The sequence below is a fragment of the Trachypithecus francoisi genome, unplaced genomic scaffold (genome assembly GCF_009764315.1).
Source record: "Trachypithecus francoisi isolate TF-2019V2 unplaced genomic scaffold, Tfra_2.0 Lachesis_group10, whole genome shotgun sequence".
NCBI lineage: Eukaryota > Metazoa > Chordata > Mammalia > Primates > Cercopithecidae > Trachypithecus > Trachypithecus francoisi.
In genome coordinates, this window is record NW_022681455.1 from 18,073,690 (window position 1) to 18,091,064 (window position 17,375).

The 17,375-nt window shown below is 40.8% G+C and overlaps 1 protein-coding gene across 11 annotated transcripts in view; it reads right to left on the bottom strand.

Annotated features, from left to right (window-relative positions):
• The window catches only part of KIF13A (kinesin family member 13A), a 238,007-nt gene that overhangs the window by 85,517 nt on the left and 135,115 nt on the right, over positions 1–17,375 (bottom strand). For all 11 annotated transcript variants that reach the window (XM_033216326.1, XM_033216331.1, XM_033216337.1 and 8 more), the window contains exons 5-9: positions 13,906–13,998; positions 13,313–13,493; positions 9,520–9,607; positions 7,898–8,032; positions 6,964–7,076 (exon numbers count right to left, since the gene is read on the bottom strand). In XM_033216326.1, coding sequence (XP_033072217.1) covers positions 6,964–7,076; positions 7,898–8,032; positions 9,520–9,607; positions 13,313–13,493; positions 13,906–13,998 — 610 coding nt within the window. The remainder of the gene's footprint in view (positions 1–6,963; positions 7,077–7,897; positions 8,033–9,519; positions 9,608–13,312; positions 13,494–13,905; positions 13,999–17,375) is intronic.

Genomic DNA, 17,375 nt, shown 5'->3' on the forward strand with positions numbered 1-17,375 from the left:
TTTATTGGAGTTATTTGTGTAGCTATTTCTCTGCCTTTCTATTTAGATTATGATTACCTTGAAGGCAGACAGTGTAATTTGCCATACACACTCCTCCATGCAATTACTGTGCTTGGTTTATGACTAAAAGCACTCAGTAACTATCTGCAGAGTTAATCTGAATCTAGATCCAGTGAAGACCAAAACATGGACCTCTGTTTAAAAAGGACGAATTCAGTGATGGTTTTGGAAAAGACATCGAGTGCTATTTGCTGACAGAACACTGGTTTTCCTGGAAGCAATGTGCTGGGTTAAAAACTCTATTTTCCAAACGCCTCTGCTGCTTTGGGTAGCCATTAAACACAGTTCTGGCCAAGGAGATGTAGGTAAACATTACTGGGTGGGGCTTCCAAGAAAACTGTTGTTCTCCTGATATAAGAAGGTACAAATTCAGCTGACAGAAGCCTGTGGTTTTTTGCCCTTCCTCCTTTTTCCTTCTTCCAGTTTGTACCACAGATACGGATGCGATGTTTGGAATGGTATAGCCATCTTGAGATCATGAGGATGACATGAACACACATTCAAGTTAGTACAGCTGTGTGCATTTCTAAGGTGCTGTACCAGCCTCTGGACTTCTTGTTAAATGAGAAAAATTAACTCACGTCATTGTCACTGTAGCTGGTTTCTGTTGCCTACAGCAGAATGCAATCCCTGGCTTTGAAATAATTAGTTGAGGCTGGGCGCAGTGGCTCACACCTGTAATCCCAGCACCTTTGGAGGTTGAGGTAGGCAGATCACCTGAGGTCAGGAGTTTGAGACCAGCCTGGCCAACGTGGTAAAACCCCGTCTCTACTAAAAACACAAAAATTAGCTGAGCGTGGTGGTGCACACCTATAATCCCAGCTACTTGGGAGGCTGAGGCAGGAGAATCACTTTGAACCCAGGAGACAGAGGTTGGAAGTGAGCCGAGATTGTGCCACTACACTCCAGCCTGGGTGACAGAGTGAGACTCCACCTCAAAAAAAAAAAAAAAAAAAAAAAAAAAAAGGAAATAATTAGTTGAAAGATTGATGAAATAAGTGGATTTGAGTTTAGCGTTCTCCCCAGTAAGTCCTCACTCTTAACAGTAAAGGAGAAATGGAAAAGAATATGGATGGCAAATTATGAGGAAAGGACAGTACCATCACATGAAGGTGAGCAAAGAATATGGTGATAGCCACAGTATCAGCCTCATTTCCTTTCAAACTGTTTTCCAGTGGCTAATGCCAATCATTAAACTCAATGTTCATCTAACACATATCATTCCCAATCTCATTTCCATTTCAACCATTGTGGTAGAACAATAGAGTACACACTGACATTTCTGAAAATGTTAGTGTATACTTTAAAATGTTACTGTATACGTTATTGTTCTAAAGATCTTAATATATGTTAAACTTAGAATTCTGTCATCAAATAAGTTTGGGGAATGACAAGCCAAAGTTCTATCGAATTTATTATTGCAGGATGTCTCTGAGCTTTTAGCACTGTGAATCTCCAAAGAAAGGTTTTGGCCAGGCGCGGTGGCTCACGCCTGTAATCCCAGCACTTTGGGAGGCCGAGACGGGCGGATCACGAGGTCAGGAGATCGAGACCATCCTGGCGAACACCGTGAAACCCCGTCTCTACTAAAAAATACAAAAAACTAGCCGGGCGAGGTGGCGGGCGCCTGTGGTCCCAGCTACTCGGGAGGCTGAGGCAGGAGAATGGTGGGAACTCGGGAGGCGGAGCTTGCAGTGAGCTGAGATCCGGCCACTGCACTCCAGCCTGGGTGACAGAGCGAGACTCCGTCTCAAAAAAAAAAAAAAAAAAAAAAAAAAAGAAAGGTTTTATAATTATTCTTTCTCAAAATAACTTGTCCAAGGATTCGTTTCTTTCCAAGCCATCTGAGGAACTAGTGTTTGGCAAAAATGCTTTAGGAAACCTTGGGTAACCCTATCAAATTCTTCCAATGATGCAGCTACCATGTCCCAAGGAGTAGAGTTTTGCTGTCCTTTATGGGTCTCTCATTTTAAATGCAAATATGTCTATCCAGGTTTTTAATTCACATGTATGGACTCTGTAATATAAAAGTCATAAATTAAGAAGGACACCCACCCTTGAGTAACGGACAGAAGTAAGCCATTTTATTTTTCTCTCTTGATACAAATTCATGTTTTGTTATTCATGCAATACCTCTTTAGAGTGGGGCTTCTGTAAGAAAATGAACAAGAATCATGGAAGGTACTCAAGAAGAAAAAAAGGAGGACTGAGTGTATTAGTCCATTTTCATGCTGCTGATAAAGACATACCCAAGACTGGGTAATTTTTAAAGTAAAAGAGGTTTAACGGACTCACAGTTCCATGTGGCTGGGGAAGCCTCACAATCATGGCAGAAGGCAAAAGGCACGTCGGCGGCAGGCAAGAGAGAGAATGGGAACCAAGGAAAAGGGATTTCCCCTTATAGGCCAGGCGCGGTGGCTCAAGCCTGTAATCCCAGCACTTTGGGAGGCCGAGACGGGCGGATCACGAGGTCAGGAGATCGAGACCATCCTGGCTAACATGGTGAAACCCCGTCTCTACTAAAAAATACCAAAAAAAAAAAAAAAAAAACTAGCCGGGCGAGGTGGCAGGTGCCTGTGGTCCCAGCTACTCGGGAGGCTGAGGCAGGAGAATTGCGTAAACCCAGGAGGCGGAGCTTGCAGTGAGCTTGAGATCCGGCCACTGCACTCCAGCCTGGGCGACAGAGCGAGACTCCATCTCAAAAAAAAAAACAACAACAACAAAAAACCATCGGATCTTGTGAGACTTATTCATGACCATGAGAACAGTATGAGGGAAACCGCTCCCATGATTCAATTAACTTCCACTGGGTCCCTCCCACAACACGTGGTATTTATGGGAGCTACAATTCAAGATGAGATTTTGGTGGGGATACAGCCATACCATATCACCGAATCAGATGAAATACTACAAATATCATGCTTATAAGTTATTCTATTATAACAAATTATACTGATACAATCCTAGAAGTAACATATATGAATTTCTCTAGAACAAGTGCTCAATAGAACTCACTTTTGGAGATGTTAGCTTATTGATAAGATGTTAGCTTATTAACCACAGGAACTGAAATAGAAATGAGACTGGGAACTAGATAAACATTGTTTGCATTTAGTGACTGGCCATTACTGAATAAAATGGAACCATGTTCAGTGTCTGGGGGGATTAGAGAGTGCTCTATGATCTAAATGTGTTCTCAGCAGAGCTGAAGCAGCAGACTGCAGTGACAAGGAAAAGGCTTCCTCATTCCACCTTCACCAGACAGGTGCAACAGTAGACTGGCTTTTCAAATGTATCCCCCTGCAAAGATGGTCCACAGATGACCTATACCTCCTAAGCTCCGAACACTCCCTGGCAGTAGGCCACATAGTGTCTTAATGCTTTAATGAAAGGAGTAACATGTGTTTAAAGGTCTTAAAGCTTCAGGAGACATGAAGTGCCTAAATCCACAGCCCATTAAACAGACACTGATGTTTGTGTGAAGTCCCTGACAGGACTGCTTAAGAGGATTATTAATGCTCCATCCAAAGAAACGTAAGTGGGAGGCCGAGAGAAAGCTTAAGAACATATCAGAGATTTCTTCAGTTTTGAAACTCAACTTTTTTTTTTTCTGAGACAGCCTCCTGAGTAGCCAGGATTACAGTCACCCACTACCACGCCCAGCTGATTTTTGTATTTTTAGTAGAGACAAGGTTTCACCGTGTTAGTCAGGCTGGTCTTGAACTCCTGACCTCAAGCGATCCACCTGCCTCAGCCTCCCAAAATGCTGGGACTACAGGGGTGAGCCACTGCACCCAGCCAAGGCATACAAAATGTTTGCTGGGATTTTACTTATGTTATTCAATGTCTCTAAGCATCAGTTTCCTCATCTTTAAAATAAGATTAAAAATACATGTTATGAGCCTCCCAGAGTGTATGAAGATGCTCTGAAAAGTATAAAGAACCCTTAAAAAGGAAGATCATATCTCATAAACTAGTAAGGAATATACAAATCAATTTGTGAAAGAGACCATATATAAATAAGATGAGGCCAGAATCGTTGGCTCACACCTATAACCCTAGCACTTTGGGAGGCCAAGATGGGAAAATTGCTTGAGGCCAAGAGTTCAAGACCAGCCTGGCCAACACAGTGAGACCCCATCTCTTAAAAAAAAAAAAGGAAGAAAAGAAAAGAGAGTAAGATGTTGAGAGAATTCTATTCAATTCAACAAGTCATTATGAAAAAAGAGCCAGTTACTAAATGATCTAAATCACGTAATCACCAAGGCTTGGGGTAATCCAGTAAGGGCCAGTACATAAATTCATGTCCAAAATTAAGGGGGCATTATTTACATTTACTCTGGGACAAACGTATCATCTAGATGCTGCCTGGCAAACAGAATGCACAGCCACCCCCACAAGTGTAGCCACAGTGGCTGAGCCTGGGCTCAGAGACCAGCTGACTGCAACCATTCCCAAAATCCACACTTAGAACTTGGTGACCTGGGAGACATCATTAAACTGCACTCTGTCTTGGTTTTCTCATCTGTAAAATGGGGATAATGGACCCATGCCTTGATGTTGATGTGACATCGCGTATGGAACATTCAGAATCGTGCCTGGCAGTAGCAAGAGCTCAATAAAGTTAGTGGTCATTCCACATCTAGGCCAGTCATACACACACACACACACACACACACACTCTCTAAATTCCAATCAGTCTACAGACTTTCCAGTGTGATCCCACAAGCCCCACCAGCAGGCATGGCCCAGCACTTGCAAATGAATCTCCAGGAGGTATGGCAATCTTTTCTTTGATACCTGCTCCTTCACACTCCCATTTCTGCCTCCCCATCCTGGTTTCCGAACTCATTTTGGAATGCAGGGCTGCAGGGCCAGTCTGGAATCTTGCAATGCCTTGTCAGGAAATACAGCAAAATCCTTTGTTATCAGAGCAGGAGACAGAATGACTGGATGATTAACTTCCTATAGTAGCGGTCTTTCCCAGTGAGTACGGCTGTGTCCATCTGATAGAGGGGCCACTATTTTACTTCTAATTTTTAAACTTTTGTATACTAAAATAATAACGTGTTAACATCATCTTAAATGCAAGCTGTGCAAACACGTTCCTGACTATATTTCCTCTTGTCAAGTTCTGTCCTAAACGAAACCCTAAGTTATTACAGCTCAACAGAAAAAGATTACAAGTATACACTAAACTACTTTCTGCAAACTTGGAATCATGATAATGGTTATCCTGATTATAAAAAACAACAGCTATAACAATTAATATTTATTCACTGCATACTAAGTGCCAGGCATTTCTCTAAGCACATTATGGTCATTTTATCCCTAACAAATCTGTGAAGTAGGTACTATTATTATTATTATTATTTTGAGATGGAGTTTCACTCGTGTTGCCCAGGCTGGAATGCAGTGGCGTGATCTTGGCTCACTGCAACCTGTCTCAGGGTTCAAGTGATTCTCCTGCCTCAGCCTCCTGAGTAGCTGGGATTACAGGTGCCCGCCACCATGCCCAGCTAATTTTTTACATTTTTAGTACAGAAGGGGTTTCATCATATTATCCAGGCTGGTCTTGAACTCCTGAGCTCAGGTGATCCACCCACCTCGGCCTCCCAAAATGTTAGGATTACAGGCGTGAGCCACTGCCCCCAGCCTGCTTTTATTTTTAATTGACACACAATTGTGCACATTTATGAGGAACAGTGTGATATTTTGATACATGTATACAATGTATAATGATCAATTTAGGGTAATTAGTGTATCCACCACCTTAAACACTTATTTTTTGTGTGTGTTGGGAACACTGAAAATCCACTTTCCTAGCTATTTGAAAATTTACAACAAATTGTCAATTATAGTCAACGTACAGTGCTATGGAACACTAGAACTTATTTCTCCAATTTAGCTGTAATTTTGTATCCACTAATCAACCTCTCGTTATTCCCCCTGTCCTCCCCTTTCCAGGCCCTAGTAACCACCATTCTACTTTCTACTTCTATGATATCAACATTTTTTAGCTTCCACATACGTCAGAATATGGTATTTGTGCCATTTTTGAGCACCATGTAGTTTTATTTAATTAAACCTTGTCATTTTTTTGTTTTTTGAGACAGAGTCTCGCTCTGTTGCCCAGGCTGGAGTGCAGTGTGGAGCGATCTTGGCTCACTGCAAACTTCGCCTCCCAGATTCAAGTAATTCTCATCCCTCGGCCTCCCAAGTAGCTGGGATTACAGAGGTGTGCCACCATTACCAGCTAATTTTTGTTTTTTAGTAGAGACAGGGTAGAGATGGGTAGAAACAGGGTAGAGACTGGGTAGAGAAGGGGTTTCATCACGTTGCCTAGGCTAGTCTTTAACTCCTAGCCTCAACTGATCCACCCATGTTGACTTCCCAAAATGCTGGGATTACAGTTGTGAGCCACCATATCCAAACACAAACCTTATACATCTTTTTTTTTTTTCTTTGAGATAAAGTCTCACTCTGTTGCCCAGGCTGGAGTGCAGTGGTACAATCTTGGCTCACTGCAACCTCCACCTCCCAGATTCAAGCAATTCTCCTACATTAGTCTCCTGAGTAGCTGGGGTTACAGGTGTGCATGACTGTGCCTTTTTAGTAGAGATGGCGTTTTGCCATGCTGGCCAGGCTGGTCTCAAACTCCTGACCTCAGATGATCTTCCCGCCTTGGCTTCCCAAAGTGCTGGGATTATAGGAATGAGCCACCATGCCTGGCCAAAAACCTCATACATCTTAATAGACACAGGTTGTTGTTGTTTTTCTTCAAACCAGTTTACTAAAGCGATACAGACTTTAAACAACCTGTGCATCAGAACCATCTGACCCTCATAATGCAAGAAATCCCCCCAGAAGGAAATCACCCAGGCTGTTCTGGGACCACCTTACTTGTTAATGTTGCTGCCTTCTTTCAGTCGCTCTCCTGCAGCTCCTGTTTTAGATACTCTTTCGCTACCCGCCAGGTCTACCAAGCTGACCTTACTGACTTTCTCCCCGGAGTTCTAGTTACAGGAAACAAGAGAGAGAAAAAAACTTATCAATAAAAACCACATGGATATCTACATACACGTTAGCACTATAATTGAGCAATCCATCCCACTCACATGGCAAATTTCTTAAGTTTTTAAACGGTCAGAAGAGTTATTTGAACTAGCAATTAATTTCATAGTTAAAATTTAAATTGGCATGGAAATGTAGCATTTTTGTTTTGCAGAAAGTACACCCAGCTTTCTGGAAAACAGTCAGAAAGCTGGAGATTTTAAATGCCTATGAGGAAATAGAAGGACATGAGGATTTCTGCACATTCAGGTCAAATCCTTCTTCTTTTGAAAAAAAGTTTAGGCTAAAGGTTGTGGTGTCCTCTTTAATATCCCTCAAGGACTATGAAGCTGACTTGTTTCCATGGGAATTTCAGCATGAAAGGATATATATTAAAAGCTGTACGGTGATGCCATCACACTTGTTAGGGACTTTGCACAAGAAATACAATTATTTTTCTTTTTTGTTTTTGTAGAGTCCAGGTGTTGCTATATTGTATAAGATGGTCTTGAACTTCTGGCCTCAAGCAATCCTCCCGCCTCAGCCTCCCAAAATGCTGGAATTACAGGCATGAGCCACCGCACCAGGCCAAAATCCAATTTTTTAAAAAGTCGAATATAAAGGAAGACCTAACAAATTAAATGATGTAAGCAAAGTAGCTCACCTAGTAAGCAGAAGAGCCAACATAAAATTCTCAGCCACTGAACCCAACCATGAAAGGCTTTACCTATATGGACACTTTCAGTTCTTCCACCCCCTTCAAAGGTTCTGCCTAATCCCTCACCCCAGACTGCAGGTCATAAAGTGTCTGTGTGATTATGATGTTGAACACAGCATGGGAGCGGCTGCTTTCTTCGTTCATGTTGGTAGCAGCTACCGTTCGAGACTTATTTCCCTCAGACATCAATGACTCAATATCCTAGGGGCAAAGCATAAGGAAAGACCATAAGCAAAAACACAAGAATGCAGTCCTGCACACCAGGTATATGTATTAATGATGTTTCCTCTGATGCCTTTGTCACCACTCTTCCATAAAAACCTCCCTGCTGCTCCTACACTGAGCCTGGTTTGAGCTTCTACCTCACCCAGGGCTTTCTAATGTATGAAACGTTTCCCCTTATTCTTTCCATTTCCCAACTGTCTTCTTTCTCAGTTGAGTCCCTATTTTCTCCTTTTTAGGTTCCTGGGGTAGCTAATATTTATTGAGCACTCCGATAATCAATAATAGCAGTGACTTGATTTAACTCTCCTGTGCTTACCAACCCGCTGATGTCTGCCTGTCTGCCTCCCTCCTCCAACACTGTGGCTCCCTGATGGCAGGGTTTTTTCCTTATTCCACTTTGTACACTTGCTTCTAGAATGCCTAGAGCCTACGGGATCTTATGAAATATTTGCTGAATGAACTTTATTTTCTTGGTTTTGCATACAAGGACACTGAAGTTCGTGGAGGTGAAGCAACTTTCCCCACATCCAGTAAGCGGTAGAACTGGGATGCAAATCAAGAGCACCCTGGCTCCTACTAGTAAGTGACAGGATAACATCAACACATACCTCAACCACACTGACCTAAGAACCAGGGACCTCAGCGAAGGGGCTGAGTTAGCACCTTTAGACCAAAAAGGTATCCATTCATGTCAGAATCTAAATGTTTTTAAAATGATCACTGTGCTCTTATTTCTGATTAGAGCAATTCTATATATATCTTGATTTACATGGCTGGAGAGTCACTGCACAGATTAGTTTTAGCCGTACTAAATCTGGGGTGATAATGGGCCAGCCACATCCCACAAACAGCACAAAGTAAGTGCAGGGATTTGCTTGTTCCTTCATGCATTCACACATTCATTCACATTCTTTAGCAACAGAGACAGCAGTTTGCGTTACGAGATTTCCAAAGCAATCACTATAGAAATAGAAGCAGAATCCTGAGTTAGATCTTAACAAGGCATGTAAGTCAAAGAGTAAATAAAGTAAAGTCAATGGCAAGAGGAGTGATTCAGAAAAACAGGAGAGCAAGAAGTGACAGAAACCAAGGCAGGAGACCCTGCCAAAAAGAAAGGGCTGTACTAACTGCCAAATACTGTTTAGACTATCACATGCCTAGAAGGATGTCACTGGCATCATTGGGAGCACAGTTTTAACAGAGTAGTATTAGTGAAAATATGCAGCAACCTGAAAACATTGGGCTTTCTGGCCATACTGTAAAACCTTCACAACAAAGCAGCTTGAAGAGTGTGATTAAAAGCCTTTTTCCTCTCTGTTTGCAGTGTGCTGATGATACTGGGTTTCTGAGGCCCTGAGTAGTATCATTGGGCTATAAAGCATCCACATAAAATATACTCAGTATCACTTACATACTTGGATTTATAGTCAGCTTTTAATCACATTTTTAAAAAAATGACTTACCTCAAAACTAGTGACAGCTAGTTGAGATAAACCATCTACATATGGTCCCAAAACTTTATGTTCTCGAACTTTAAGAGACTGTCTACTCCTGTGGGAGGGAGGAAAAAGGAATAAATGAATCAGACCAAAGCTGGAAGCTTTTCTTTCTTTTTAAGTACACAGTAACTAAGGTAACAATTTCAAAATAATTTTTTAAGGACTCCTCCCCCCCAACAAATCTAAAAGCTACTTTATTTGGATTAGCAAAACAATGTTTCACATGAGAAATGTGTATTATGCTCTGATTTCTATTTAAAGTATGTTACTATTTTAAACATTCTATCTCTAGTCACAAACCTTACTGGGTCAGGCTGTCAGTTATACTTTAGGGAGGGTTGGGGGAAAAAGTGAACCAAAAAACATGCCAGATCAAATTAACCTTTCGGCTATTTCATAAATAAGCATCTTCTCAGTAGATAATGTCTTAAAATTGTATTTAGTTTTTGAGACAGGGTCTCACTCTGTCGCCCAGGCTAGAGTGCAGTAGTATGACCCTGGCTTACTATAGCCTCAACCTCCCACCCAGGTGATTCTCCCACCTCAGCCAACCATGCAGCTGGGACTACAGGCCCATGCCACTATGCCTGGCTAATTTTTATATTTTTTGTAGAGATGTGAGCTTCACTATTCTGCCCAAGCTGGTCCTAAACTTCTAGGCTCAAGCAATCCTCCACCCCCAGCCTCCCAAAATGCTGGGATTGCAGATGTGAGCCACCACAGCCTGGTCAAAATTTTCGAATTAGTAGTAAGCAATATTAAAATGTTTAAAGTTTACTTCAAGTCTGCATTGGTTTATGCTACTTCTATGCTTACACTTTTTTACACAGAAAGTGAGATTATAGTACAGAGTTTGTTTGTAATTATTGATGTTGTCCTATATTTAGAATTGGTTCTGCTAATGACAGTTTTAAGTCTCTTTTGAATTTTTAAATGATAAACCTGATTTGGAACCCATTTGAACAGTTTATCAAAAGACAATGGAGATTAAAAGCAAAGTTATGTATATACTGACCATATTGTGTATGCCATCTTATTCAGGGCATCGCATATTAATCATCTTTCAAATTAAGAGTCATTGCTTAGCATCAGCAATATATGGGAAGAAGAAGCTAAGAAGCATCACTGAATGCATCCCGAGTCCTGGCATTGTTCTCCGAAGCGCTTTTCAGTTATACCGCTTAATTTCATAACATCCCTACAAAGTAGGCTTTACCACCTTTATTTTAAAGATGATGAATTCAATGTGACAATGAGCTACTTAGATGCACATGATCCAGTACACAGTTTACTCTGCTTGCCAGAGATTCTATAATGCTATTCAGCAGCAAGAAAAAGCAAACCCAGCATTGTATCAAGTGCCTGTGATGGTGTCCAATATCGGAAATTCTTGTACACTGCTGGTGGGAATGGAAATTGGTACAACCACTTTGGATAACAGTTTGTGCTACTGAATAAAATTGGAGATTCAACGTTTTGTGAGTTACAATTCCACCCCTAGATGTGTTACGTAGAAACTCCTGCACCCTATACACCAGGAGACCTGCAAAACAATGTTTTCAGAACAGCACTGTATTGATAAAAGCAGGAACCATACAAAAGACAGAGAAAGTGATGAATTATTGATATAATCACACAATGAAATGCTAGACAACAGTAAAAACACATTAGCACTTCATATATAAGAATAAATGAATCGTGGTGGAAGGAAAAATCACCAAAGAACACATATTGTGATGTCATACAAAGTTAAAAATTCTGCCAAGTTATTTCCAAATGCTAAAGAAGAGGAAGAGAATGCTAAACACAAAATTCACAATAGTAGTTACCTTGGGGAGGGATAGAAAATGGATCCAAGAGGAACATATAGTGAGCTTCACAATTATGGGTCATGTCCCATTTATTTATTTATTTTATTTTAGCTAGAGTACTTTTGGCTAAGTCATGTTCCATTTATTAAGTCAATGTAGATAGGCAGTTGTTTTTATTACTCTTTACGCCTTACAGGTATTATAAATGTTCTTTTGTATGCATTAAATAGTTAACAGCTTCTTAAGAGTAAATATAAACATTTTCTTTGATTAGGTCACTTCCTCGTCACTCATAATTTTGGTCAAAATGCACCAAAGTAGTAATAGTGGTTATTAATATTATTTTTTTTTTTGAGATGCAGTCTCACTCTATTGCCCAGGCTGGAATGCAATGGTACAATCTTGGCTCACTGCAACCTTTATCTCCTGGGTTCAAGCAATTCTCCTGCCTCAGCCACCTGAGTAGCTGGGATTACAGGTGCTCAGCACCACGCCCAGCTAATTTTTGTACTTTTAGTAGAGACAGTGTTTCACCATGTTGACCAGGCTCATCTTGAACTCCTGACCTCAAGTGATCCATCCATCTCAGCCTCCCAAAATGTTGGGATTACAGACATGAGCCACCACGCCTGGCCTTAGTGATTATTTTTGAATGGTGAGATTATAGGTCATTTTTACTTCTTACACTTTACCTATTTTTGAAATTTTCCATAAATAGATACTATTTTTAAATCAGTACAGTTTAAAAAAAAATTTTTTTTTGAGATGGAGTCTCCCTCTGTTCTCCAGGCTAGAGTGCGGTGGCATGATCTCAAATCACTGCAACCTCCGCCTCCTGGGTTCAAGTGATTCTCCCGCCTCAGCCTCCCAAGAAGCTGGGATTACAGACGTCCATCACCACACCCGGGTAATTTTTGTATTTTTAGTGGAGATGCGGTTTCTGTTGGTCAGACTGGTCTCAATCTCCTGACCTCACATGATCCGCCTACCTTGGCCTCCCAAAGTGCTGGGATTACAGGCATAAGCCACTGTACCCGGCTCCAAATTTTTTAATTGAAAAAAAGTAAATGGTCCCCCTGACTCTATGAATCAAATAAATACATTATTATTATTATTATTATTTTTTTTTTTGAGACGGAGTCTCGCTCTGTCGCCCAGGCTGGAGTGCAGTGGCCAGATCTCAGCTCACTGCAAGCTCCGCCTCCCAGGTTTACGCCATTCTCCTGCCTCAGCCTCCGGAGTAGCTGGGACTACAGGCGCCCGCCACCTCGCCCGGCTAATTTTTTTTATTTTTTAGTAGAGACGGGGTTTCACCGGGTTAGCCAGGATGGTCTCGATCTCCCGATCTCGTGATCTGCCCGTCTCGGCCTCCCAAAGTGCTGGGATTACAGGCTTGAGCCACCGCGCCCGGCCAAATAAATACATTTTTTAATTACCTAGTTAAAAAAATACAGATCCCTGGGTTTCACCCTAGGTTTACTGAATCTAGTCTCTATGGGTGGGAATCAGGCAAGTGGATGCTTAAAACGTTCCCCACATGATTCCAACGCCCAGCCAGGGGAAGGAATTGCTTGCCTTGGCTGGAATGTTTCAATCCTTCAACCCTTTTACCTTTAACACAGAAGTGCTGCTTTCCAATGTAAATGGAAGAACTAATGAGTTATTCCTAACTCAATTTTTATGAATAGTTCATGGTGGCAAAAAAATAATACCAATAGTAAAAACATCTTTTCAAAGGGCATACATAGGCAACTTAGTACATTAATGTAGGATAAACACTGGGTATACCAACAGGCTTTGAGAAGCTGATGATTTCTCTGTAAATGAATGAAAACCAGCGTAGTCACCAAGAGCTTAACTACGTATATTCACTTCCAGTTTTAACTTTAGAATCATTTAAAATTATCTCCCCCTATTAACACACTTAATCTTGACCACTAACTTACCCTTTGGGGTCTAAAAGATCTCGAACTTTCTCATTATAAATTTCCATATAGGACACTTCGACTTTAAAGGTCTGTGACTCATTTTGCTCCAAAGAGATCCTTTTAAATAAAGCACAGCAGAGCCTTGGAATAAGGCCCAGCTGCTCAGCATGGCCCATCATGGAAAAGGATTTTCCCGAACCTGGAGAAAAAGCAAGCAAAAAGAGAACAGATAAAGGAGTAAGCAAAATGCAATGCTGCAGCCATACAAGGTTTCCCCATATACTGGCCAAGGTAACAGAGCAGAAAAGTGGCCAACTTAGCCTCAAACCCTGTTGCTCAGGCTGGAGTGCAGTGGTGTGATCATGGCTCACTACAGTCTCAAACTCCTGGGCTCAAGCCATCCTTCCACTTCAGTCTCCCGAGAACCTGGGGCTAAAGGTGTGCCACCATGCTGGGCTAATGTTTTTAGTTTTTGTAAAGACGGGTCTTACTAAGATGCGCAGGCTGGTCTCAAACTCCTGGGCTCAAGAAATCCTCCCACCCCAGCCTCACCAAGTGCTGGGATTCTAGGCATGATCCATCACATCTGGATTATAAAAGCAACTTCTTACCTGTCTGTCCATATGCAAAAATACACGCATTATACCCCTGAAAGGCTTTTTCAAGAATTCCTTCCCCAAGGCACTTGAAAACCACTTCTTGACCTAAAAAACAAGCCAAAAATTAAAAACTAATAAAAAGAATAATTTTTCTTGACCTATTTGTATTAATAACAATATTATGTCAATTCAAAAAAATGTTAAAAGTGTACAGAGTGCCTACTAAGTACAGGGCTGTGTATTAAAGTTTGATACATGCAATTTCATCCACACTTCTAAACTACAGCCCAGTACCCTGGATACACTGTTTCCCTCTAAGACATTTCTCTAAATATTAAAGTTTTCTTTCCATTGTGAGTGGGCCATATGGAAGCATCATTCAAATTTGGTGGTTTTTCTTATGACTGAGCATCTACGATGTCATTAAATATGAATTGCCTTATCTCCCCAGCTAGATTCTGAACTGCCACTGAACAAGACCATGTTATACCCACCTCAGTATCCCCCTCAACACCTAGCTAAGTGTTTTGTAAATGCCAAGTGCTGAAAAACCGTTAGTTGCTGAGGATGGACTGACAGCTTCAGCTGCTGTTTGTAGATTCACAGCACCCGTCACCTGTGTCCTCACAGGGGGAGTGGGGGACAAGATCTCTTTCGTGAATCTCTCTGTATCTCCTGGGGGGACTGTGTCATGTACTACATTATGGCAGAGCGGGGCTGAAGAGTAAATGTGTTACAATCTGTTTTAAACACATAAAAGGACAGCATTTGCTACCCTTTGAATTTGATGATTTTCTAATATTCATTCTGCTTCACTAAGACAATGAGACTTATATTCTCCTTCCTGTCCTCTTATAGTCCTTAGAATACTCACTCTATAGCATTTGCAAAAACTACTAGTTTAAGCACCTGTTTCCTCCACTGGAATGAGAGCTCCCTGATGCCCAAAACTGTAACCTGCTTATCTTCATAATCCTAGAGCCTAGTACAAAATGCTTAATAAATGTTGAAATAATGAGTCAATGTAACGTTTTTATCTTACATGATAGTTCCTTTTACATTTGAAAATAATGTAACACAACATAAGCTTTTGGTTTTATGTTTTTCTTTTATGGAAATTCAGATCTGATTTTAGGAGTCTGTTACTATACTATGATATATGATGATTGCAGGATGAGACTCTTAAAAGTGTTTCGACACAAAACAAGATAGTATTTGTGATATGGTTTAGTTCAGTGTCCCCACCCAAATCTCATCTCAAATTGTAATCCCCACGTGTCAAGGGTGGGACCTGGTGGGAGGTGATTGGATCACGGGGACGGTTTCCCCTACTGCTATTCTCATGATAATGAGTTCTCACAAGATCTGATGGTTTAAAAGTGTGTGGCTTCCTCTGAGTTCTTTTCTCTCTCTCTGTCTCTCGCTGCCATTTAAGACACGCCTTCCTTGATGTGCCTTGCTTCCCCTTCACCTTCCACCATGATTCTAAGTTTCCCGAGGCCTCCCCAGTCATGCGGAACTGTGAGTCAATTAAACCTCCTTTCTTTACAAGTTACCCTGCCTCATGTAGTTCTTTGTAGCAGTGTGAAAACAGACTAATACAATTTGCAACCATTAGGCTGGCAAAAAATAAAATTCTGACAACATCAGATATTGCTGCATATGGTGGGAGAATGAATGAATACAGACATTCTGAAGGAAAACTTGACAGCATCTGTAAAAGGGAATATGCCTCCACTGTCTGACCCACTGTGAAGCGTCTATTCTAGAGATACATTCCTGAAAAGGGCCCTGTGAAGGATGTTCATGGCAGTGTTATTCATAATACTGTAAATGGGAATCAAGTTAAATGTCCATAAGTATGAAAGTAAGTGAAGTGTGACTGTTTTATATGACGGAATATACTACATAACATTTTTTTAAAAACAATAAATCCCCAACACTCACATCTATGTGTAAATAATGCTCGAATTAAAGAACACTGTTGAGTGAAAAAAAAGCCATGTTCAGAACTCTAGGTAAAATGTAAAATAGTGGGTGTGTGCGCACGCTGGTGTGTGTGCAAGAGAGATCTACGAATGCTAAAGTGTAAAAAATGGATTGAAAAAATATACCAAATTTATATAACTTTATTTCTCTATTGCTAACTTCTACCATCTAGCATAGATGTTTGGTAACTTCGTTGATGGAATATGCGGATTTTTAAAAATGGGTGTAATCAGAAGAATCTTGTCTAAACACCCAGGTCTGTTGTGAAGAGTACCTTAAGATCCGTATGCAAATACGTATATATTCAGAGAAGAATAAGGTATAATCAAAATTATTATCTGCTTCACAAATTGCTTTTATGTTATAGTCAAGTATGATAGCCTTGTGCTCACGAAGAAAATACCTGGCCACTCTGGTGTGTGATCTTTCATATACATTAATATTTATTTCTCATATGTTTTCTCAAAGGACCTTCCTTATTCCACGGATGTTCCCAAGCCCCGTGCTAAAAGGCAGGCCTTAAATCTGGAGCCAAGCCCTATATCAGAGAAGACCCAGAATTAAATCCAGCCTCTACCCAGGCTTATTAGAATTGCTTGTGGTCCTCAGCCAGACCCAAGTGCCATTTGAAGGCATTCTAAAAGCAATACATTCTTGGCACAAGCAGCTGAATGGAGCAATCCTGTTTGATTTTCCACACTGGTTAACCAGCCCCCAGGAAGGCAGTGGGGTGAGGGTGGGGACAAGAGACTTCAAGAGCTGGCTAAGTCAAGCATCCTGACCATAATTCATGATTTCAATTCATATTCAGTAACTTGAGAAAAAAAAAAAAAACCCACAGCTTGAGTTGGTGAAAGGACTCAATTGCAGAGAAGCACTGTGGTCAAAGATTTTATTACGGCTTTTTACAGCCTAAAGTTAATATCTATTATATCTATTCCTATATTAGGTAGTAAAATGTGGTACTTCTGGTTTCTGCTTCTGATGCTGAATATGCTGGAATTAGGAGGAATTATTTTCCTAGGTTCTTTTAAGAGTAAGTAACAATGTGTCTTTTTCCTTGGTAGGAATGGCCTTTTAAACTGAAGATTGTTAGTTGGAAAAACAAGGATGACTGCTATATAGCTGTATGAAATAGGTTTATGATGTAAATGAAACAAACCACCAGGATGTGTATACTAAAATTGCATGAAAAATAAATGAAATGATCGAAGAACTCCCCAGCATATAAAAACACAAGAGTAGGCTGAGCATGGTGGCTCATGCTTGTAATCTCAGCACTCTGGGAGGCCGAGGTGGGAGGGTGGCTTGAGGAGAGGAGTTCAAGACCAGCCTGGCCAACAAAGTGAGACCCTGTCTCTACAAAAATTGTAAAAAAAAATTACAAGAGTAAATTTCAGTTTAGTGTATGACCAAATTGTTGCAAATAGTAAACAGGACATGATTTAACCTATTCAACTTGTATTCTAAATTTACTATTTACGCTACTAAGG